Source organism: Armigeres subalbatus, chromosome 2, assembly GCF_024139115.2.
Source record: "Armigeres subalbatus isolate Guangzhou_Male chromosome 2, GZ_Asu_2, whole genome shotgun sequence".
NCBI classification, from domain to species: Eukaryota; Metazoa; Arthropoda; class Insecta; order Diptera; family Culicidae; genus Armigeres; species Armigeres subalbatus.
Window position 1 is genome coordinate 222,934,934 of NC_085140.1, and position 23,620 is coordinate 222,958,553.

The 23,620-nt window shown below is 40.7% G+C and overlaps 1 protein-coding gene and 2 long non-coding RNA genes across 5 annotated transcripts in view; all 3 read right to left on the reverse strand.

The window, feature by feature from the left end:
- LOC134211740 (scavenger receptor class B member 1) overlaps nt 1–23,620 on the reverse strand; it is a 152,212-nt gene that overhangs the window by 109,310 nt on the left and 19,282 nt on the right. For 2 of the 3 annotated variants that reach the window (XM_062688909.1, XM_062688910.1), the window contains exon 2: nt 2,315–2,478. The exons of the other annotated variant lie outside the window; for it this stretch is intronic. In XM_062688909.1, the coding sequence (XP_062544893.1) occupies nt 2,315–2,478 (164 nt within the window). The remainder of the gene's footprint in view (nt 1–2,314; nt 2,479–23,620) is intronic. 3 annotated transcript variants of the gene reach the window in all.
- Nucleotides 8,778–9,462, reverse strand: LOC134215938 (uncharacterized). Its single transcript, XR_009980375.1, has 3 exons — nt 9,298–9,462; nt 9,200–9,241; nt 8,778–9,127 (listed from the first exon to the last, which is right to left on the reverse strand). It is a non-coding gene; the product is annotated as an uncharacterized LOC134215938 (long non-coding RNA).
- Nucleotides 16,595–22,217, reverse strand: LOC134215939 (uncharacterized). The gene is made up of 3 exons (XR_009980376.1): nt 21,644–22,217; nt 21,268–21,419; nt 16,595–17,250 (listed from the first exon to the last, which is right to left on the reverse strand). It is a non-coding gene; the product is annotated as an uncharacterized LOC134215939 (long non-coding RNA).

The window sequence follows — 23,620 nt, forward strand, 5'->3', positions numbered from 1 at the left end:
GTCCGGACGGTTTCTGAAGGGTCGACGCGTGTGGCTTTTGAGCACTCAATTTTGAGAGCTTTGGTTCACCTGTTTTATTTTTACGTAGTTTCTGGTGATATTCCTTTTTGTTCCCCCGCGATTGAATGAATGATTGTGAGTGTAACCGGTATCATAATCGATCAGTTCTCTGAATTATTCCCGTGATAGATTCCCAACCGTGAGATGCGATAAGATAAATTGACTGGCAGGATCGCCAAAATGTGTGGCCATAAATGGCCGGAAACGAAGTTGGGACAGCGACTCTCCGTGGATGCGTGTGCACGCCACGGAGGTCTGATTAGAAGAGGCCAAGTCATGGGTTGCTGCTCGCTAGCTGCACGTTGGTTTGTGAAATTTATTATTGTACTTCCAGCTGAAAACCGAAGTGAGCTCTAGCGACAATCGAGTTTTCTCCCGTTTCCTTTTGTCGCAACTACGTCGCGACTAGTGCGCATCATGGCGCACGGCGGTGGCATAGATGCGCACTAGTCGCGATGCAGTTGCGACATCAGGAAAAACGATTTTCAACTGGAAGCACAATAACACACGCTGAAGGCATTTCACTCAAACCCCACATGACGGAGCCTTAACGCGCAACTGACAGGTGACCAAATTTGGTAGTGCAGTAAGAGTTAAATCAGCAGTGATTCAAATTGTTTCAATATGAATCTGAAAAATTCATTTTCCCAGCAGTTGTTCTAGATTCATTTTCCATACCAGTCAACTGTTAAAAACTTAAAACTGGTAAAACGTTCACTTTTATTTTCTGTTTTTTTTTCACTTAGTTGTGCAAATCACGAACTTGATGACGGTAGTGAGCAAACGTCAAACTCGAGCAAATCCGATCCGCCACTAGTGGTCGATTGGCCAACTAATGATTATTTAAACTGACCAGTAAGTCAGTGAACGATGAGAATTTCATCGGTGTTATGACTGTTTGTCTGTGCTACCAGTGATCATACGTTCATCAATCATACGATCAATCAAGACAAAATTTTCAAAACGACTTATCTGCTTTTGTAAACAAAGATTCAAACGACGATTTGGCGAATCTGATAGCCTTCCCACGCAAACCAACACCATCAACAGGTAGCGGAAGCCTACACCTACCTATTGATGGTGTTAGTTTGCGTGGGAGAGCTATCAGATTCGTCAAATCGTGGTTTGAATCTTTGTTTACAAAAGCAGATAAGTCGTTTTGAAAATTTTGTCTTGCAATATCTTCTTGCTCTTGAAAGTTTAAACAGGCCAGTTCCCAGTAGTAGTTGTCGTCTGCCTTTGAATGAACTGTAGCCGTTGGTCGCGATGGACCAGCATCAGCTGCATCACTTTGATCGGCTTTCGTCTGAGCGCTGTTGGTTGGGTTTGATGGTGTGCTTCGGCTTGTACTTCCACTGCTACCAGTTTGACAGTTGACTGATTTTTTGACAGTTGACTGGTATAAAAAATGAATCTAGGACAGCTGCTGGGAGATTAATGTTTCAGATTCATATTCAAACTGACAGACCCTAACGATTTGAGAGTGAAATCAGTAGTGTTTTAGTTTAATTCAAAATGTTTGACCACTATTCTAGTTTAAATCTGGAGCAAAATAGAACAAACTAGCCGATTTCCCAGCAGTGTTCCATTCATGTTTTTGAAATGTTCAATTCCCCAGCAGTGTTCCATTCGTGTTTTTGAAATGTTCAATTGAATAAAATCATTATGTTCCTGCCATGAAATGCACCGTAATGAATCGCATACTTTGAGCGTGCTTACAGTGGCACACTAGGAGTTTTCTGAAATCAGTATGGCGAAAGGCATCTAAGGTCCGATTTCTCAAAATTAAGCTCCTTAATCGAAAAAATATTTGGTAGGCATAGTAGCGGACATCATCCTTCACAACCGGTACCAAATAGTTTTTCATGAGAAGTCCCATATTTTGAGAAAATCCGCGTTAGATGTCTTTCGCAATACAAATTTCTGGCGAATAACTCATGCTGGCCATTTGCGCATATGCGATAGCGCCTGGATGCTGGCAGCGGCGGGTAGAAAACCAGCCACTACCAATAATTCATTGCAAAGTGGATTGATACGTAGATAAAATGATGCATTCATACACCAATAATACACCAATAATTTAAAACTATTTGAATCTGATTCATTCGTGGTTCGAATCTGCAGAAAATAGAACTGAGCGTTACCAGTTTTATTTTTCTGACAGTTGACTTGTATAAAAAATGAATCTAGAATAGCTGCTGGGAAAATGTTTCAGATTCATATTTAAACTCACTGCCCCGAACGATTTACTTACCAATACATCCGACGTATTTTGCCACCATTTATAATGAGGAGTAAATTGACGCATTTCTAATCGGTCATCCAAAATTAGTTTTGTAAGTTCGTACCTTTGTACAAAATATCCGATAGAGAAAAAAATCACAGCTAGCAGGGAAGTCGATGACATTACTAAAACATCTGAAAAGAAATAAAAAAGGGTTTATTGTTAAATAAGTTTAGGTTATCAACTTTCGTCTTATTTTTACTGGAAAACGATACTGAAGACCGAAAACATGTGTTATGAGAAGAAAAATTTATAAAAATATGCAAAAAAACCAATGCCTACCGATGGGAATCCGTGGCTAGCAGTACGCTAGATGAGTGCTCTACCACTATGCTACGGTAAACTTAATGAATAACTTTTAAATGGATAGAAATGTAAGGTTACTGCTTTTAGCATAGTTATTCGTTATGTGGTTGGCAAATACTGGGTAATTCGTACCTGAAGGAATAAAATAGACCCCATTTCGCGGTCCTTAGCCTTAGCGTTAGCGTTAGCGTTAGCGTTGTTACGGTATACTTCGTAGATTGGACACTAGTGATACTCATGTTTCTTATGGAATCCTTATCCAGATTGCTATCGGAAATCAAGGTGGGGAGTTACCCTTGATTCCAATCTAAGATAAAAATGGCATAAGCATGAGGATTACTACTCCCGGCCACGCCCATCTTTACCGTAACTAGGGATAGGAAAGGAAATGTTGATGTAGAACTTACTTAACGAGAGGCCCCCGACTTGGCGACGCCCTCATAAGTTCTACGGAGTTGGTGGTTTGGTAGGTTAAGGTAGGTCATGGAGGTTTGCCTCAAGCTGGCAATTCGACCCACAGACTATGTTGTTTACCTGTTTTTATTTAAACTCTTGCCAGCCGGCTGTCGAAAGAGTATGCTAACATCAATTTTATTTACAGTTTATTCTTTAAATAATTTACAGACGATTTCTTAACCTCAATCTATCAACAAATATCCGTTGAACAAATCTAAATTTACCAAATTTGTACTTTCTGCTCAGTGAGCAAAACGATTCTTCTAGGTTCATCGAATACAAAAATCAAACCAAGCCTTTTAAAGATAATTATACTAAACATTTTACAAAGTTTTATTTCAAGTATTTTCGCGATTTCTGATATAAAATTCAATAGCAAACAATCAAACAAAATTAAAATATTCTAGCTAAATTTTACTATTTTGGTCGAGCATGGGTCAGCCGCCTGACACCCGCGTTGAAAAATATGTTCCATGCTTGCCCCCCACATAAAATAATAACGTGTGCTAACCACCAATGATACTAAAAGATTTAAATGAAATTAGGCATTGTTTCCGCTTATCATTTTAGCACCGCCAGGGGGAACTTGGCCAGTACCCACTGCACTTTTCTTTCCAACAATTACCATCATTTGTGATATTTCAACGGAATTTTATTGGGAATTCTGAAAAGGCAGACAATCAATGCAGTTAGATTGCCAGGTAATACGTGCACATCGTAGCACTGGTGATGCATCACAATCGTATATATACAGGAGTATATGCACTATATGATGACATTGACCGGAAGATTAGATAAGCATTTCCCCCCCCCCATTTCGCGGTCCTTAGCCTTACCCAGAAACTTCTATCCCTACCTCCTCGTGGTGCTGGCCTGGATACGAGCAATCTTAGGGAAGATCGGGTATCCAACCCCGGTGGAAACTATGGTCATATGCTGATCGAGCGTCTGTTGCGTTCCGAATAAAAATGGGCTTTAATGAATCACCTGCTTTGAGCGTGCTTACAGCGGCACACTAGGAGTTAACTTCCTAAAATGAGTATGGCGAAAGGCATCTAATAGCCTATTCAGATTGGGCAATTTATGACTTTGTTAAGTGAGAGGGTATCCAATTATTACGAGGTGTTCAGACTGCAGCAAGATAATATATCTTGACGTTTCCATGTTTCCTCATTTGCACGCTAATACAGGGTTGAATTCAAGGAGAGTTTTAAAATTTATTTTGCGAAATCAAGCATTTGTGTGGCGACAATCGAACATTTTTTTCTGAACAAAGTTTCTACGAAAAAAAAATATGAAAAGGGATTTTCGAAGAATATTTGAAGCTCTCATTAAGGATAATGAGCGAAGCTACATTCATTAGTTGGGTGCGCCGTTATTCGGGGAATCAGACTATTCCTCAATTTATTTTTAAGTTTAAAAAGTATTTTGATTCTGTACTATGATCGAACGGAGATTTGATAGAAAAATTTAGATACTTTTGGGAATTCTCACAAATAAATAAAAAAGGACGATTGGACCAATTTTCAAGAAATATTATCGAACTAAAATGTATTTCCACCAGTATCTCCATGTATGAAGGGCAACTCAGCAATTTAATTTTTTTTTTAAATGGAAACTGAACCATTGCGTTCTACTCGACAACCAATGATACAGCTTCTAACAAAATCGAATCGTGTGAATGTGATATAATTTAAACTGGAATTTGGATGAATTAATGCATTACCAATCCATGTTTTATTTAAGGTTATTCTACTTTATATATACATCCCATTCAAATCGTACAGTTGTCCCACGTGAAAATGTTGAAATCCAAAGTATATTAAGCCATTCAAGGAGCAGAATTGAAACAATTTATGAAATCATGTTTATTCATCAAATATATTCGTTTTACAACCGTTCCTACGTTTTAAATTGTCTTCCGCATTGGCCCTTGAACTTTGAAAATTTATTCGATTTGTTCTATTAAATCTAGGTTTAGGTTAAATACTTCATGTTAATTCTAGAGAGCATCTGTTTTTTAAACAAATCATGTTGAATAAGTGGAGAATAAATAATTATTATCATTATTTTCATCATATAAAATGCTTTCCACAAAACCATCACAATCTGAGTTATTCTTCAGCGCTCAGAAGATTTCCATCTAACATGCATTCGACCCTGCTCCGACAGAAAGAGCATGACTGTCAACTACGAAACGAAATGAAAACAGAGAGAATTTCTCTCTGGCAAAGAGAGCGTGACGCTTGTCAGTTTTGTTTTGTTGAATTTCTCCCTGCATTCCAGTTAGAACGAAAGCTCTCTCGTAATAATTGTTCGTAATAAATTCTTTTTAGTGGGTATCTTTTGACAGCGCAAAATGTATGGAATATTACGTAAATAATGACATCATAAAGCGTATTTACCCTGAAACGCCAATTATTATGTCATTAATGGCGTAATCTGAATAGGCTATAAGGCTCGATTTCTCAAAATCAAGCACCTTCATCGAAAAAATATTTGGTAGGCGTAGTAGAGGACACCTTCCTACATAACCGGTACCAAATAGTTTTTCATGAAAAGTTTCTAAATTTGAGAAAACCCGCGTTAGATGTCTTTCGCCATACAAATTTCAAGCGGTTAACTCATGCTGGCTATTTTGCGCATATACAGGGGTTAGACAAAAAGGTTGAGATAGGCAAAAATTTGTCGAAATTCAAATCAGCATAACTTTGCGAAGAATGATCCGATTTTGATCAAACTGGGACCATCAGACGCGGAAACTCTTCTCGTATACTGGCCCTATGCGAAACTTCTGATTGGCCCTTGGCCACCGGTGGTGTTCCGGGTTTTCCGAGGGTATGTTAAAAATGAATTTTTTCTGCTGCTTGTCATTTTATATGACGTTTACTGCCATCATGTTTTATACTTTCCCCAGAAACTAGAACTAATATACTGACCAATGCTGGCTGCAGATTGAAAATCCGTTAGGTATACGCAGAGATATGGCCATTTTCGTGAAAACGGTACAGGATTGGCCATACTCCCTGAACAAATGTTACTTTCGCAGAACACCCGGAACCTGTTACAAATTGGCCAAAGAGTCTTACAGTCTTCAAAATATATCTCTAAGAAAAACATGAAAGAAAACATGAAGTTTTACACCATATATGGGTGTATGGTTCCATACACCATACACCATTACACCATATATGGGTGCATGGTTCCAGATGGTGCCAAAATCGGCCCCTCCTGGAAGACCCATGGAACCTGCTATAAGGGTGGCAGTGGACACAATCATTCTGGAAATGTTTCTATAATCATTGTCTCGCAAAGCCATGAAGACAGATACTCATATTTGCATTATTCCGATCTGTTATCATTTAATCATGTTCCCGGTACCGTTTTTACGGAAATGGCCGTATCTCTGTGTTGTTTAGATGGATTCTCGATCTACAGCCACCATTGGCCGGCATATTAGTTCTAGTTTTCAGAGAAAGTATAAAATAAGATGAAAGATAACGTCAAATAGAATTACAAGCAGTGGAAAAAATGCATCTTGAACATACCCTCGGAAAGCCCGGAACATTTCCGGTGGCCAAGGACCAATCTCAGGTTTTGCAGGAGGACAGTATACTAGAAGAGCGTCCGCTTCTGATGGTCCTGGTTTTATCAAAATCGGATTATTATACGCAAAGTTATGCTGATTTGAATTTCGACTTATTTTTACCTATCTCAACCTTTTTGTCTAACCCCTGTATCACAAATAAAACCCGAGCGAGATCAGACAGGTTCGCCTAGTAGGTATAAGATAATTTCGTCAATAATCTCTTTGCATTTCAAATTGTAATTGCTAACCAGATAAATGTAGAATTGGCTACATCAAGCTGCCTGTTGCTTAGAAGCAGTAAATAATTAATGTAAACATAGAATGGTGTTCTTTTCTACCCGTTCGTGGATGCTATACACGGTTCCTATTCTCATGCTGGTCTCATAAAGGTACGAATGTGCGAGGCTGTTGTGCTGGTAGCGATGGTATGACAGAAGTGTGCTTTCATTCCTCTGTACGTTCAGTTGGAAAGAACAACAAAAATGATGCTCCTCAAAGAGACACATTGAGACAAACGGTTTCTTTCAAAGAGAGTCGCTCCTCATTTTTCCCACAACGAAGAGCATCTTTTTTCTATGTTTTGATCATGTCCGTGATGTTTTGTTGTTCATTTTTGATAAACTTTTTTTTGCTCATTGAGCTCATTGTGCGAGTAAATGCCAAGCCTGATTTCCAATACAATAATTTTTAAACAAACTACAGCAAAAAAGGACATACAGAACAATTACAAAAGGAATTTTCGCAGGGAATCCTGGAAGACCTCCTCGAATTAACTTGCAAAATAAAAACAGGAGAATTTTCATTCGCGAAAAATCTATGAATATTTCGGGCTCTAGCTGGGGCGAAACGCTTCTCATTATAGTTGATTAATTACTGTAATTACGTCGCGAAGTTGTACTGGGGCACTAGATCCAAAAAAGATAATATTTCCCTTGCTATTTAATTTACGGCGAAATTATTCTGAAAAAGAAAAACAAATTTTCTGCATTTTTTTATCAATACCAAAGTGACGTTTCACAAAATAGCAACCCTGTATGGAAATTTAGCAACCCAGTGTGGGGCGCTAAATTTGGAAACTCACGGCTAATTTTGAGTTGCGTTCTTATTTTACATTCCTGTTTAGATACCTCCGGTGTACAAGTGAGTCCCTATAAAGGGCCCGGAAATAGCGATAGGGACCCAGATGGGGACTCCCGTGGAGGTGCTCTAAGCGTTCCTGTACAGATAGTAGTGTCCCTTACCTGAACGGTAGCGCAGTGAGAACGAGCTATCAATCACAATGAACGACCCTGAAGATCCTGAACCCAAAGTCAGAATGGGGTCTCGTTTCAATGGCGCCCAGCAAAAATACAATATTCTCACTCGTTTCGAATTCCTCGGGAGGGGGCGAGAAAACAGCTTTCTGTTTTAGAGATCCATTCGTCCTTCAAACGAAAAGGGTCCAATAAGTGTTCAGTTCTCCTGGATTCGGATTACGAAATCCTGATATCCATGAGACAAAATCTAATTTATGATCAAGTTCATGTTCATAGTTATTTATATTCTTTTTTCAATAGCATGCTGTTTACTATGTTTCAAAACCATACAAATTAAAAGTATTAAGGCATGGAACTTATGACAATACCTAGAATAACAAATTTAGAATTTTACAATTTCATCATAACTCGATACTTCCGTTCCGTGCGCGAACCGATCCAGTTTGAAAAACTATCGCGATTAATGGAGCAGATTTCGTTCTGCTGAATCGTTAATCTACGTACAGATTGGCGGTCGAAAGAGATAAATGTCGGTTAAAATAAATTGCAAACGTCGGCGTGATGAACATGTTTTGGTTCATCAAGACTCTCCGTCATCGATTGACGGGAAGTTAAAAAGTGATAAACCGCGGTCCATCGTAAAATCATCACTTAGCACGTATCCAAATTTCCGGCCAGTTAAATTAAAAGCTTCATTCACGATCGAAGCTTTCGCGAACGCACTACGAGCAGTCCCAACGATTACCTTTGTCTAAATATCCCCTATCAAAACAAAAAGCTCATTCAGCAATCTCCCACGATAGATGTCGGCATGAAAATTAAAACACCAAAAATTCATTTATTATAGTCCATTTGCTCCTGTAAACAGTGAGAGAAACTACGAATTTTGCTCAGGTCTCTACCAGAGGTCCTGAGAGTACATCAATAACTTTTTTCTCAGGTCTCGGAGAGCCTGAGGGTACACATTCAATCACAATTTGCTCAGGTCTCAAAGCGAGATCCTGAGGGTACTCGAACGGCACGGCCGGTAAAAACATTTCAGAGGATTCGTACAGCTTCGGACTGAAAGCAAGAGTTGCGGTCTTCTCATCTTGTCTACTCGATTGGGCCCAGTCTAATGTAAACTGGCGAAACCAATAATCCCATCGAAATCACAAGAGGGCAAAAGCCTACATCCTAAAATAAAAAAATAAAAAATAAATCGATGAAAATCTTCAAAGTGGTCGAAGTAGAATAATGAATACTCACCATTCAATCTGGCCCGGGCCAACCATTGAGCCGAAATTCATTCTGAAATAGAAGTCCAAAGATAAAACCGAATGTTTGTTTACATGAAATGATCTTACCAAGCAATGAAATATATCTCGTCAGATAAAACTCTTCTTTCCTAGCAGATTCCTAAACTTAAAATGGCAAGTCGATCGAAAAATGCAAGCGGAATCGCGGGAGCGGATACGTTTGAGAAAGTTCGTTGGACGGAAATTATTTCGTTTTTTTTAACCAGTTCACCAAATAAGTAGGCTCCTTTTTTTTTTTCCTCGTTTGTCGGGTGAAGATCACTGCGTCCAGATTTTAGGACTATTGTGATATACCCTTTTGCTGTGAAATACGCAAGTTATCTCAGTAACATGTTTGTCACTGAGATACCTTGGTATCGACTGAACTCAAGACCATCTATTATTGATGAATAGAGATCCTGAGTTACAGTATGTGACCCCCATTCTGGCGAGACTAGCTTTATGAAGCCAACCACGTCCTTGGGGATAAGATCCATATGTCAGCAGGCCCTAAAAAGGGCTTGCTGAGAACTTTGAACCTACGTTGGGTGAGTGCACTGCAATAGCAGAGGATGTGTTCTGATGTTTCTCTCTCCTCGTCACAGAAGCGGCAATTTGAGGTTTGGATTGCTCCGATCTTTTGTAGATGGTATCTGCAGGGGCAGTGTCCAGTTATTAGACCGGTGTAGATGTTGAGATCCCTTTTGTTGAGACCTAATAGTTGTTGGGTTTTCTTGGGGTTAATCGTTACGAGCCTTTTGGATTGGCTCGTATGGGGAAGTGCATTCCAGTTTGATGTGATTTGACTGACCATATATTTGTTCAGTTCCATTTTACAGAGCAGTCTGAGATCCCGCAGAAGGGCTCAGGGCCAATGAACCTTTCATTAGATCCATTCCTGGCTAGCTCATCCGCAATCTCGTTTCCCTCTAGCCCCGTCTGTCCTCGGACCCAATATAGGTTGCCTCGATTCCGCATGGATAAGTTTTCAAAGCCAGAATGCATTCCCACACTAGCTTTGAGTTACAAGTGTAGTTATTAAGCGACTTAAGTGCCGCTTGGCTGTCAGAGAAAATACATATTTTTGCAAATCTATACTTTCTCCTCAGGCATAATAACACGCATTCTACTTCTTCTTCTTCTTCTTCTCATTGGCATTACATCCCCACACTGGGACAGAGCCGCCTCGCAGCTTAGTGTTCATTAAGCACTTCCACAGTTATTAACTGCGAGGTTTCTAAGCCAAGTTACCATTTTTGCATTCGTATATCATGAGGCTAACATGATGATACTTTTATGCCCAGGGAAGTCGAGACAATTTTCAATCCGAAAATTTCCTAGACCGGCACCGGGAATCGAACCCAGGCACCCTCAGCATGGTTTTGCTTTGTAGCCGCGCGTCTTACCGCACGGCTAAGGAGGACGCATTCTAATATTGCATATATTTCCGCCTGAAATACTGTGGGCCACTGTCCTAAGTGGACAGAAATTTTTGTTGTAGGGCCATAGATTCCGGATCCTGTCAGATTATTCATTTTCGAACCATCTGTGAAGAAATTTATAGAGCCTGTTGGAACGCTGGGTCCACCTCCTTCCCACTCCTGGCGGGAAGGAATGAACACATCGTAAGGTAAGTCATAATTGACTACCGTTCCCATCCAGTCACTACAAATTCCTATTGCGGGATTTATGGCAAATTCATTTAATATGCTGAGGTGACCCGTAAGGTCTCCCGACAGCAGTGTTTTTGTTCTCTTTAACCTTAGAGCACTTTTTCCGCTTCCAGCTTTATGAATTGATCTAACCGGGACAGGTGAAGCATTGCGTCTAGGGCCAACGTGGGTGTACTCCGAACTGCACCAGAGAGGGCTATGCAAGCGGTGCGTTGGATTTGTTGAGCTTAGCCCTTGCAGCAGCCTCATTAGTTTTAGGCCACCAGACAAGGGAAGCGTAAGTTGTACTGGGACGGACAATGGTTTTATATATCCACATGATCATACTTGGTTTTAGGCCCCATCTTTTACCAAGGGTTTTGAACAAACCCAAAGTGTATTGAGACCTTTCTGCACAACTGATTGGAGATGAGAGTTCCAATTAAGCTTTGCGTCGAGTATGACACCTAGATATTTTACTTCACTTGAATAAACTAATTGTGTTTGATTTAAGAAAAAAGTGTCAGTTGTACCTTTCTCCGTTTGGTGAAAGGGATAATGGAAGTTTTTGTAGGATTTATGCCTAGTTGATACTTTTGACACCAGGAAAAAGTGTGATTTAGGGCAGATTGCATTCTTTCCACGATAACACTTTCGAATTTGCCTCGTACAATAATGACAACGTCATCAGCATATCCAACCACTTCGAAGCCTCTTCTCTCTAAGCTGTCTAGAAGCTCATCCACCACCAGTGACCACAACAAAGGAGAAAGCACTCCGCCTTGCGGACACCCCTTGTTGCTTTAACAGTGATGTATGAACCGCTAAGCTCAGAGGAGATTTTCCGATTAGCTAGCATAGCATGTACCCAGGTAACAATGCATGGGTCGAATTTTCTCCTCAACATTGCTGACCCTATAGACGAATAAGAAGCGTTATCGAATGCGCCCTCAATATCAAGAAATGCTACAAGAGCAATTTCTTTTGCATTAAGTGTTTTTCGATTTTTGAACTACCGTATGTAGTGCCGAGATCGTAGATTTTCCACTTTGATAAGCGAATTGGTTTTTTGACAAAGGCATTGCTTTCATAAATTTGTGATTTATGTACTCGCATAGTACCTTTTCCATAATTTTGAGCATTACAGAGGATAAACTTATCGGCCTGAATGCTTTGGGGTTGGTTTTATCTCTCTTGCCTGCCTTCGGAATGAAGACAGCCCGGATTTGACGCCAATCGTTAGGTATGTGCCCCAAAATCAGACTCGCCTTAAAAATCTCAACCAAAGGTGGAACCAGTGTTTTCTCCTCTTTTTGGATCAACGCTGGAAATATTCCATCCATGCCAGGAGACTTAAATGGCTCGAAAGATCTCACAGCCCTCTCAACCCTGGCCCGAGTGAAAGCTTCCTTTGCAACCTTTATTGCGTCTTTTTAGACCCAGAAACCCATGATTGGATCTCTTGTGGATCTGAGACAGCAATTCCAGTGCCTTGGTCGCCGATGCTCGACTCAGGGATTGAATCAGGAAGTGGATCTTTAACAATTCGCTCAGTGTATCGCTAGGCTCTACAGTGAGCGAACCATCCGTCTTTCGGAGGCTACCCACACCATTGGAGTGGTCTTTTGAAAGAGTTTTTGAGTCTGGCCACTACGGGTGTATTCTCTATGCTTTCACACATTAGAATCCACGATTTCCGTTTGGCTGACCTTATTTCTTTGTTGTAGTTCGTCAGGGCCTTTCTGTATAGGCTCCAATCGCCGGTTCGCTTAGCACGATTGAACTCCCTACGCGCAGTTTTCCTAAGCTTCTCAAGAGTTTTATTCCACCATGGAACGTCTCTACTCGAACTAGTTGATTTAGTTGGACAGCTCTCTTGGTAGGCGTTAAGGATTTTGTTTTTAATGGATTTGGACGCATCTTCCAATTGTGTTATGGACTTGATGTGACTTTCTATGATGTACTCTTCGGATCGTAGGATAGCTGAGTAGGATTCCCAATCAGTTTTCTTAGGATCTTTAAACGTTTTTTCCATCGTTAGACCCCCTTCCCATTCGAAGATGATGTGTTTATGGTCTGACATTGATATTTCTTCAGAAACATGCCAGTTTTTTATTTTATCAGACATAGACCGACTACATAGAGTCAAGTCCAAAACTTCCTGACGAATGGAGTTTTCAAACGTGGGCTTGTCACCAACATTACAAATGTCAATGTTCTTGGAAGAGAGAAACTGTAACAGGTACTCACCTCTGGTGTTTATATTGGTACTTCCCATACGGTGTGATGTGCATTTGCGTCGCACCCTATGACGAAGGGGATGTTGTGTCGGTGGCTGTAGGCTACGAGCGCAGCTATTTCTGGAGAAGGATTTCGTCCACGTCACCTGGGAAGTATGCCGAGACCACCAAGATCTCTCTACTCCCTCTGGCGGAAGGTACCTCCATCCTGACCGCTGCGATGTCCCTTTTATGAATTCTGAAATTGGAAAGTATTTACAGTTGTTATGTAATAAAATAGCCGCTCTAGGAGAAAGCTGGCTGTCATCATATACCAACTTACATGAGTGTTGTGGAATACCTTGTATTCTGGATTTATTGACCCATGGCTCTTGAATGAGGGCCACGGTTAAATTCTCTTTGGTGAACCTCCGACAGAGCACACCGTGGCGCTCTCAGCATGGTGGAGGTTCACTTGCAGAACTTTAGTCGCCATTTCCGGGGTTCCGCTTTTTCCGGACGACGACTGTCCGGCTTTGGATGTTGCGGATCATCAGGATGTCGTTTGGTATTACAGTCTGGGTTTTCTCTCTTCCCTGTAGCAACCTGGCCCGCCAGTTTCGCCTCTGTGGTCAAACTGTCGCTTTTGCACCCCTTTGCCCTGTTTAGATACCTTTGGTTTGGTACCACTAGAGCAGGGGGTCGCATGTAAGCTTCGAGCTTTTCCTTTAGAGGCGGACAGACTAGCCTTTATGGTGCTTTTGGGGTGAGATTTACTAACCTCGCCCGAAGTAGGCTCAGTCGTGTGTGACACTTTGCGGAGCCGCAATTCTCAAGTATGATATTTTTACATGGTATATCATCTTATCTTAACAGTTAGTTGGGAGGGGACATAGACCATAATACTCGTGGCGACTCAAAGCTTGAGCTTGATTAACTGCTCGTAGTTGCTACTCCATTATGACCAGATCAGCTGTTCTTGCACAGGGAACCAACAGATGTTTGCTTGGGACTAGCACACATCTTCAATGTACAAGCACTGGTGATCTCATTTGTTAGGTAATACTGGCGCCTGCCACGTCAGAATGCAAGTCAATGTAGGGAATGGGGAGAAAATGATGATGCAATCACTCGCCCACTGCAAGCCGTATATACCTCTGCACTTGCCACGAGTTCAAGCGGAATTTGTTGGATTTTCTGGGTAAGGTGGGAGAGGCAAAGGTCCGTCTTGGTTAACGAGCTGCCAATGTGATAGATAGGAGAAGGTAACTGATGGAATTTCTAATTGGATGTAGGAAACGAGCTCTATAGTTCATTTCCAATTCTAGCAGATTACTGTTAGAATACTCAAGTTGAAGGTATAGGAATAGTAATGGAAACGATATGGAAGTCCATTTCCAGTTCTAGCGATTGCTAGAACATGAGAAATAAAGAGAAAGATATAAAGTAGGAGAATGGAACGGACCTGGGAATGAACCCACGACCTCCTGCGTATGAGGCAGAAGCAGTAGCCATATGACTACCAAGCCCGCTTCGAAACAAGAGAGATCACGCACTGAACTGATTAATTTTATTACCGGCCGCGCAATGCAGAACACAATATTTCGTCCGACCGCACGATCGTTCTGCTGTCCGAAACAAGAGAGTTCACGCACTGAACTGGTTAATTTTATTACCGGCCGCGCAATGCAGAACACAATATTTCGTCCGACCGCGCGATCGTTCTGCTGTCCGAAACAAGAGAGATCACGCACTGAACTGGTTAATTTTATTACCGGCCGCGCAATGCAGAACACAATATTTCGTCCGACCGCACGATCGTTCTGCTGTCCGAAACAAGAGAGATCACGCACTGAACTCCCATAATACTCGTGGCGACTCAAGGTTAGAAAAACTTAATACAGGAGGGACGAGGTAGGGATTTAAGTTTAGGTTATTTCAGCTGCTCATCCGGGCGTTTGACGTTGAACGTTGAAAACGGTTTTGCGTGGCGTCGTGCTCGATTTTGGTTCGTCAGGGAGCATCTTCCGGATGGCCAGAGCTTCGAGGTACATGGTACAGAGAAACAGAATCGGACAAGAAAAAAAAACTGAGAACGAGAAGAATATAGGCGTTAAACTTTGATGTCAGCCAAGCAAAGGAAGGCATAGATGGCCTGCATATATATCACATCGCGATCTCCCAAAACACGTCTTATATCCCGGAAGGGTTGTTTACCTCGGGCCACAAGGGTATCCAATAGTTGCTCTCTGGAGGCGTCATTTTCCGAGCTACGTGATCGATGTCATCGTAACCGGCTCCGCACCTACATAGGTTGCTATCGACCAGGTTTATTCTGTAGAGATGTGTGTTTAGTGAATAGTGATTGGACATAAGTCTCGACATCGTGCGAATGAAGCCTCGACTTAAGTCCTCACCTCTGAACCACGCTCGCGCAGAAACTCTAGGAACTATGGAAAATAGCCACCGTCCAAGTTCATTGTGTGACCAAATCATTTGCCAACTTTGAAGAGTACTCTGACGGACTAATGAGGAAAACTCGTTATTCAAGATCTGTCTATCATAAACTTCACCTTCCTGTGTGCCCACCTTTGCTAGCGAGTCCACCTTCTCATTGCCATAGATTAGGCAATGGGATGGGACCCATACAAAGGTAATCTTGAATGATCTTTCGACCAAATCACGCATCGGCTCTCTTATAGTTGTAAGAAAGTAAGATGCGTGCTTAATAGGTTTCATCGACCGGAGTGCCTCGATAGAACTAAGACTATCCGAGAAGATGAAATAATGGTCTACGGGCTGATCGGAAATTATCCCCAAAGCGAAATTAATTGCTGCCAGCTCAGCAACATAAACCGAACACGGTTCTTGAAGTTTTCGGAAGGTGGTTGAACGTTAATGCGAGAACCATCAGTGAAATATCTGTTATTGCAATTGACATGTTCATATTTTTCAGAAAAAATGGAAGGGATAGATATTTGTTGAAGATGATCTGGTATTCCTTGAATAGCGTGTTTCATGGACAGATCGTATTCAATTGAGGAACTGTCGTTGACGAAGTGAACTCGAGGTGGATTATAACATGGAAGACAGAGATCTGACGATATGTAGTTGAGATAGACTCGCAGGTATCTTGAACGATGAGCCAGTTCAAGCATATTATCGAAGTTATGTAAGACAAGTGTGTTACTTGTTCCACATTTGATTAGTATTCTAAGTGAGAGCTCCCAGTAACGGTGCTTTAAAGGAGTGACTCCAGCAAGCACCTCCAGGGTCATGTTATGCGTTGAATGCATGCAGCCAAGGGCAATACGCAAACAACGATATTGAATTCGTTCAAATTTGATTAGGTGGCACTCAGCTGCTGAGAGGAAGCAGAAAGAGCCATACTCTAAAACAGAGAGAATAGTCGTTTTATATATTTTGATGAGGTCTTCCGGGTGAGCGCCCCACCAAGTTCCGGAGTGATGGAAATGAATTAAAAAACGATGCGTGTCCGTTGCTGGTCCAAATGAAAGTGGACGAGAGATTTATTCTTTATTATCTTGACAGATTGAAGCGTTACGATAGTAACGCTTATTTGACGTATAATCAAGGTTTGTGTAATTTTAGGTATTTACAATTATAAATAGTTCAGTGTGGTGGGTGACACAACAGCTGTTCCCCCTTCAAATTAATACTTAAGTATTTACATTTCAACAAATTCGAACTTGAAATATCTTATATATATCGAACTTAACAAACTTCAAATGAACTTAATTTGTTAAACAATTCACTTTTTCGAAAATTCATCACTTTGAACTTATACTCTACGAATAGCTAAACTCCGGATCTTCGTTTCGTTTGCGAATCCTCTTCGATCGCCGTAGACACACGCTCGGCAAGTCCGCCGAAGTCGCGTTTCGCTTCCTGGCCTTTGCCGGAACCATAGGGAATCCCCTGAATGGTTCATCATCAGAGCCGCTTCCAGCGTTAACTTCTTCGGTGTCCTCTTCGTGCCGTTCTTCAATTCCAGTTCGTTCCTCGACCATAGCATCTCTACCACCCGTACCGACTCCCTGCCACACGTTTTGCCTCGGCTGCGGAGTTTGCCCCTTGTAGCCCCTAAGCTGACTTCGGTGGGCCATGGTGAGAGCGCTTCCAATTGCTATCTGGAAAGTGTTAATAGAAAAACGTTTGAGAAACGTTGCCTTAATCCATTTGTTCGGTAAATGATGATGAAAATTTCGATACCATACAGTATCTCCTTCTGTCAGTGTGTCTAAACCGTCATTCGACTTTTTCGGTATATTAGACATATTTTTGTCATCATTTACATCAATTGGAGTCTGCGGTACTTGTAAATAATTTCTATAAGTCTTTTTTGGATTCAAAAGGTCCAAAATCGTTTTGGTTTGAAATTAAATATTTTCTCTGAGGAAATTGCCCATCACACGAAACAATATTATTTCTATAATTCATTAGAAATAAGTTTATCTGATCCTCCAAATCAACATCTTGCAAGTCTGGGTCTAATAAAAACTTTTTCAATACTGTTTTCACAGTTCTCACCAGCCGTTCCGCCTGCCCATTACTGGAGGGGTTATAGGCTGGACTTTTCACTACTTTTATCCCTGCTTTTCAAGAAATGTTGTGAATGAATATGAATTAAATGGAGGACCACCGTCCGATACCAGTACATCTGGTAAACCAAATCTAGCAAAATAAGCTACCAATTTCTTCACCACTTTTGCACAATCCGTGCCCTTCTTCATCCATTCTACCTCCAACCACTTTGAGAAAGAATCAACAATCAGTAGAAAAGTGTGGTGAGAAAAATAAAAGAAGTCTATGTGGACTCGGCTGAAAGGTCTTGTAGTAGGTTTCCAGTTGGATAAAACTTTTGTTTTTGGTACTATTACCATACTTCCACACACATCACAATTCGATACATACTTTTCAATGTCTTTATTAATGCCAAACCAGTACACTTGCCTTCTTGCCAATTGTTTCATTTTAACTATTCCTGCGTGGTTGGCGTGTAAAAGCTTCAAAATTCCGTTTTGCATTTTATGTGGAATTACCACCCTGTTCTGGTACAAAACGCACCCTTCAACAATTTCCAAATCAGTTTGATTTGCAAAAACGTCCATAAGACATTTATCCAGATTTTTAGGCCATCCATCACGCAAATATTTCATAAGTTGTTGTAAAACTCGTCGTCCTTTGTCCATTTGGCAATCAAAGCAAAATCAATGGGTAATTCATCACCAAAGTTTATACTTTTTATAAACTCATGATCTAACTCAATAGGAACCTTCTGCTCTAATGGGAATCTCGAACAAAAATCCGCGTTTCCCATTTTTGCAGAAGGTCTGTACCGTATTTCAAAATCGTAAATCGAGAGTTCAAGTATGTATCGTTGGAGTCTTGTTACAAATATGGAATTTTTCCCTTCTTTGCCGAAAATCCCTATCAATGGTTTGTGATCAGTATAAGCAATGAACCTTTGCCCATATAAATATTTATGGAATTTTTTAATAGTACAAACCAAGGCCAAAGCTTCCAGATGAAGAATTGGGTAACCTTTCTGCGCGTCATTTAACGTAAAAGAAGTAAAACTAATAGGCTTTTCGATGCCTTCTATCACATGTGCAATCACTCCTCCTAGGCCATAGCCTGAAGCGTCTGTTACTACTACAATGTCTTTTGATGGGTCATAAAATTCTAAAAAATTGGTATTAACCAGTGCGTTTTTGCTTTTTTGGAAAGCTTTTTCACAATTACCATCCCAAACATATTTAGTATTTTTCTTCAATAGTTTATACAAATGGAATAACTTGATAGACATATGGGGCACGAAACGATTATAGTAGTTGATCAAGCCTAAATATGACTTTAGCTCAGTCACATTTCTAGGAACCTTTGCTCTTTGAATTGTTGAAATTTTGTCTGGACTAGGTAGTAACCCATTTTCGCTAAGAATATGGCCCAAATAAGGCAATTCTGACACAAAAAATTTACATTTCTCAACATTTACTTTGATATTTGCATTTGCGAGTCTTTCCAAAACAAGAAACAATTTTTCACGACAAATCTCCAAGTTTTCACCTGCTATGAGTACATCATCAAGGTAAACATAAACGTTTATAATCCCTTCTAAAATTTGATCCATAACCTGTTGGAAAATCGATGCACTTGAGGAAGCCCCCTGAGGTAAACGATTATAGGTGAACAATCCCTTGATTGTGTTGATCACCATAAATTTCTTGGAACGTTCAGTCAATGCTAGCTGTGTATAAGCTCCCTCCAGGTCTAGCGTACAAAAAACTTTACAATTTGCCAATTTAGCGAACAAGTCGGCTGCCAAAGGTAAAGGGTAAGTATTTGGTATTAAAACTTTATTTATTGAAACTTTACAATCAATTACGAGTCTTATTTCATTATTTTTTTCATAACTGACAACCACTGGTGATGCCCATTCACTGGTCTTCACCGGTGTAATCACATTTTCTTTTTCTAGTTTTGTCAAATAATCCAGGACTTTTCCTCAACCGATAGGGTACATCATACGCCCTTTTAAAATAGGGACATCACTTTTAACACCAAATCAGCCTCAAAATCTTTAATGGGCGTTGAAAATTTTTTCCTAAACACTTCCGCAAATTTGCTTTTAATTTCCCCAATAATACACTCTTTGTCCGTTGAATCTACCCTGTTTACCATTTGATCACTAAGAAAATTGTTCCTCCATTGAGGAAAGAAAACATCAAGCCAATTTCGGCCAAACAAAGGAATAAATTTAAAATCAGTATTTAAAATTAAAAGATTCAATTTCATTTTCAATCCATTTAGATTCACAAAGGCATTCGTTTCCCCTTCAATTTTTAGTTTTGATCCATTGACAACTAGTAATTGTTTATCACTAATAGTTAAAGGCTTTTTGAATAACGAAAAATATTGAGATTTTCCCATAACAGTTACACTAGAACCACAATCAACCTCCATTTGTACCAAAAGATCATCAATTGAGACGTTTATAAGACATGGTTCACTTATTCTATTAAGAGACGCAACACACATACACTGCAAATCACCTGAATTCCATTCATCATCATCGCTGTCATCGTCAGCTCTTTGAATCGTCGACATTCTCCCCATTAAGGTGCTCAGCTCTTTCTCCGCGCTCGTACCGGGTTTCGCAACATCCACGAACTTAACCGCATCCCTTTTCATATTCTTTAATTTAAAACATTTCCTTTTTATGTGTCCTTTGACCCCACAAAAGTCGCATGTTATATTAGAATAATCTGTCCTACGTCTGTCGTTAAATTTATTGAATCTAACTGTTTTTTGTGTTGGGCTGTTGTAATCCTGAGTACGTCTCACGCAAGGTCTCACGTGTCTCGATTGTTGGGTCTGTAGGGCTGGAAGCCTAACCTTTCCCTAACTGGTCTCCGAACATGATTCGGTCGCTCCGGTGTTCCCACCTGACTATTCCTTGCTGTGTTATATACCTGAAGCAATTGATTAATCCTCGACCCCTGAGGAAAGCCGGTATTGATTGTCTTCGCATTGTCTTTAGCAATATTCCAAGTAGTAATAAATTTGTCCATGGACTCAAGGGACAAATTTTCTTCATTTAAAAGTTTTTGTTTTAGTGCCTCATCCCTCAGCCCATGCAAAATTCTGTCTTGAATGGCTATGTCCTTAAACCCGCCAAAACCGCAGAATTCCGCTTGGAGTTTTACCGCCAAGACGAAATCCTCGGCTGACTCATCTGGTTGTTGGACGCGATGACTAAACCGGAATCGCTGAACCAAATCAGGTTCGGTTTTATCGAACCTTTGTTTTAACTTACTAACAATTTCAGCGTAACCAACTGTCGCTAATGTTCCTTGCTGGAACACTAGTTTCAGTTGGGAATAGACATAAGGTCCACATAAGTTCATGAAATGTGACTTTTTCTGAACATCTGACAACTCATTTGCCTCAAAAGAGAATTGCAGACGGTCTACCCAGTCTGAAAAGGAAGTTCCCTTGCGGTATGGCTCAATACTAGAAGCCATGCCACCTGGGATCTGATTTCCAAGCATGTTCAATTCCTTACAAAAGAAATAAAAGGAACAAAAGAAACAAAAAATCTTCAAATGTAGGCTCGCACAAGAAAAAAGATCAAAACGACTTACCCGTACAGATACGATTGGCTCTCGCCCAAGGCCTTTGCCTGTGCCGACAATTGTCGCAATAACCCTTTTCCGAAAAACGACCCGAAGCCGTACTATTCGAACCACTATCAAACCTTCCTGGGTAGCACGTAACTTCCACGGTTGCCTGAGGCCTAGAGGATTAAAAGGAAACACTTTTAGTATTTTTAGAATAAAATTAAAGCACAATCCTGTGACACGAACAATTGATCAAATTCACTAAAGAATTATTTTCCTTTTGTTTTGTTTTTCACAATAGGCATAATGGAACAAAGGAACCACATGGAATTTCCCACCCCACAAAATTGTTCGATTTATCTATAAAACGCTTTGTAAAATTGTTTTTCTCTCCGCTTACCGACCTTTCGACGAATTTTTCCCTTTTCCGCTGCTCAACAGAACGTCGCTCCGGACAGCAACAGAACGGCAACAACGAAATCAGCTGCCTCCTACGGGATTATTCGGCGTCCGTATAGCAACCAACTTCCGCGGATGTATGCGACAAACGCTGCCAAGGGAAAACTGCACTCCTGATGCTCAACCGAACGGCGATCGTGGAATCAACTACCTCAAACTAGTTTATCCGGTGTCTCCAGCGTCTTTCAGCAAGCCACTCGCGCGGGTTTGCCGGTAATTTGCTTTCCTTTTGCCTTCACCGTCGGCGCTGTTCGGCGTTTTGCAAAATATCACAGGCAGCCCTCAGTTCTCGTCGTTTGATATGCCTCACCGTCCTCGTGGGTTGTTTTCGGTGTGCTTTGGCTTTCTCGCAGTCGAAAAACCACAGTATTGAAGTAATTGCACCACAATGCCACAAAACTACTTATTCACTGCACACGCGGTCGATATTCGTATAAAAAAAACCTCGTCGCCAGTTGATGGAAATGAATTAAAAAACGATGCGTGTCCGTTGCTGGTCCAAATGAAAGTGGACGAGAGATTTATTCTTTATTATCTTGACAGATTGAAGCGTTACGATAGTAACGCTTATTTGACGTATAATCAAGGTTTGTGTAATTTTAGGTATTTACAATTATAAATAGTTCAGTGTGGTGGGAGATAGAACGGAGAAAATGGATCCTTCTTCGGCATTTCTCTAACAAATAATCAGTATGGGTTTTCCAAGTACACTTGGAATCAAACCAGACCCCAAGGTATTTAGAAGATAAAGATTGGTTGATGTCATCTTTCAACAGCTTGAGTTTCAGTTGAGCTGGGTACCGCTTCTTAGTAAACACTACCAATTGAGTTTTTTGCGGAGAGAACTCGATCCCTAAATGTCTGGCCCAAACAGTCAGGTTATTTAGGGAATTTTGCAATGGTCTTTGCAGGACATTTGTAAAGCAAGGGACTTAAACATGATCCTTGGGGAAGGCCCATGTAGCTATTTCTGGAAGTTGTCAGAGTGCCGAGAGTAAAGTTCATGTGTTTTACTGACAACAAATTGTACAAGAAATTATTCAAAATAACGGGTAATCCACTACTGTGCAGATTTTCCGACAGTACTTCTATGGAAACAGAATCAAAAGCGCCCTTAATATCCAAGAAAACTGAAGCCAGTTGCTCCTTGTGCGCATAGGCCAGCTGTATATCTGAAGAGAGCAACGCTAGACAATCATTTGTCCCTTTACCTTTTCGAAAACCGAATTGAGTATTTGACAGTAATGCATTTTGCTCGACCCAATGGTCAATTCTTGAAAGGATCATTTCCTCCAATAATTTCCTCATGCACGATAGCATGGCAAGATTTTTAAGAAGATTGAATTTGATGTTATCGCATCCCGGAGCAGAGTTATTCGATGAAAGAAGAGACATAGAAAGTTCCAGCATTGAGAATGGTCCACCCAAAGAACCGGGATCAGTGATTGAATCTCGAAATAGCGGTTCTGCTGGTACGGAATCTGGACAGACCTTTTTTGCGAAGTTGAATATCCATCGATTGGAGTATTCTTCACTCTCGTTGGTGGAAATGCGGTTCCGCATGTTGCGGGCCGTTTTCCAAAGTGTTGTCATTGAGGTTTCTCGCGATAGTCCCTCGACAAAACGTCGCCAGTAGCTACGTTTTTTAGCTTTAAGAAGATTTTTAAGCTTTCATTCAAGCCTCAAATACTCTTCAAAAAGCTCAGACCTTTCATGTTTACGAAAAGCCCTAAAGGCATCAGATTTCTCAGAATACAACTTAGTACATTCATCATCCCATCCAGGAGTGGCTGGTCTTCTCATGACAGATGTACTTGGAACGCGTCGTTTCTGAGCTTCTAGTGCGCTTTTATGAATCAACTTAGTAAGGAATCGATACTCATCCAGTGGAGGAAGAATATCAGTTAATTCAATACCA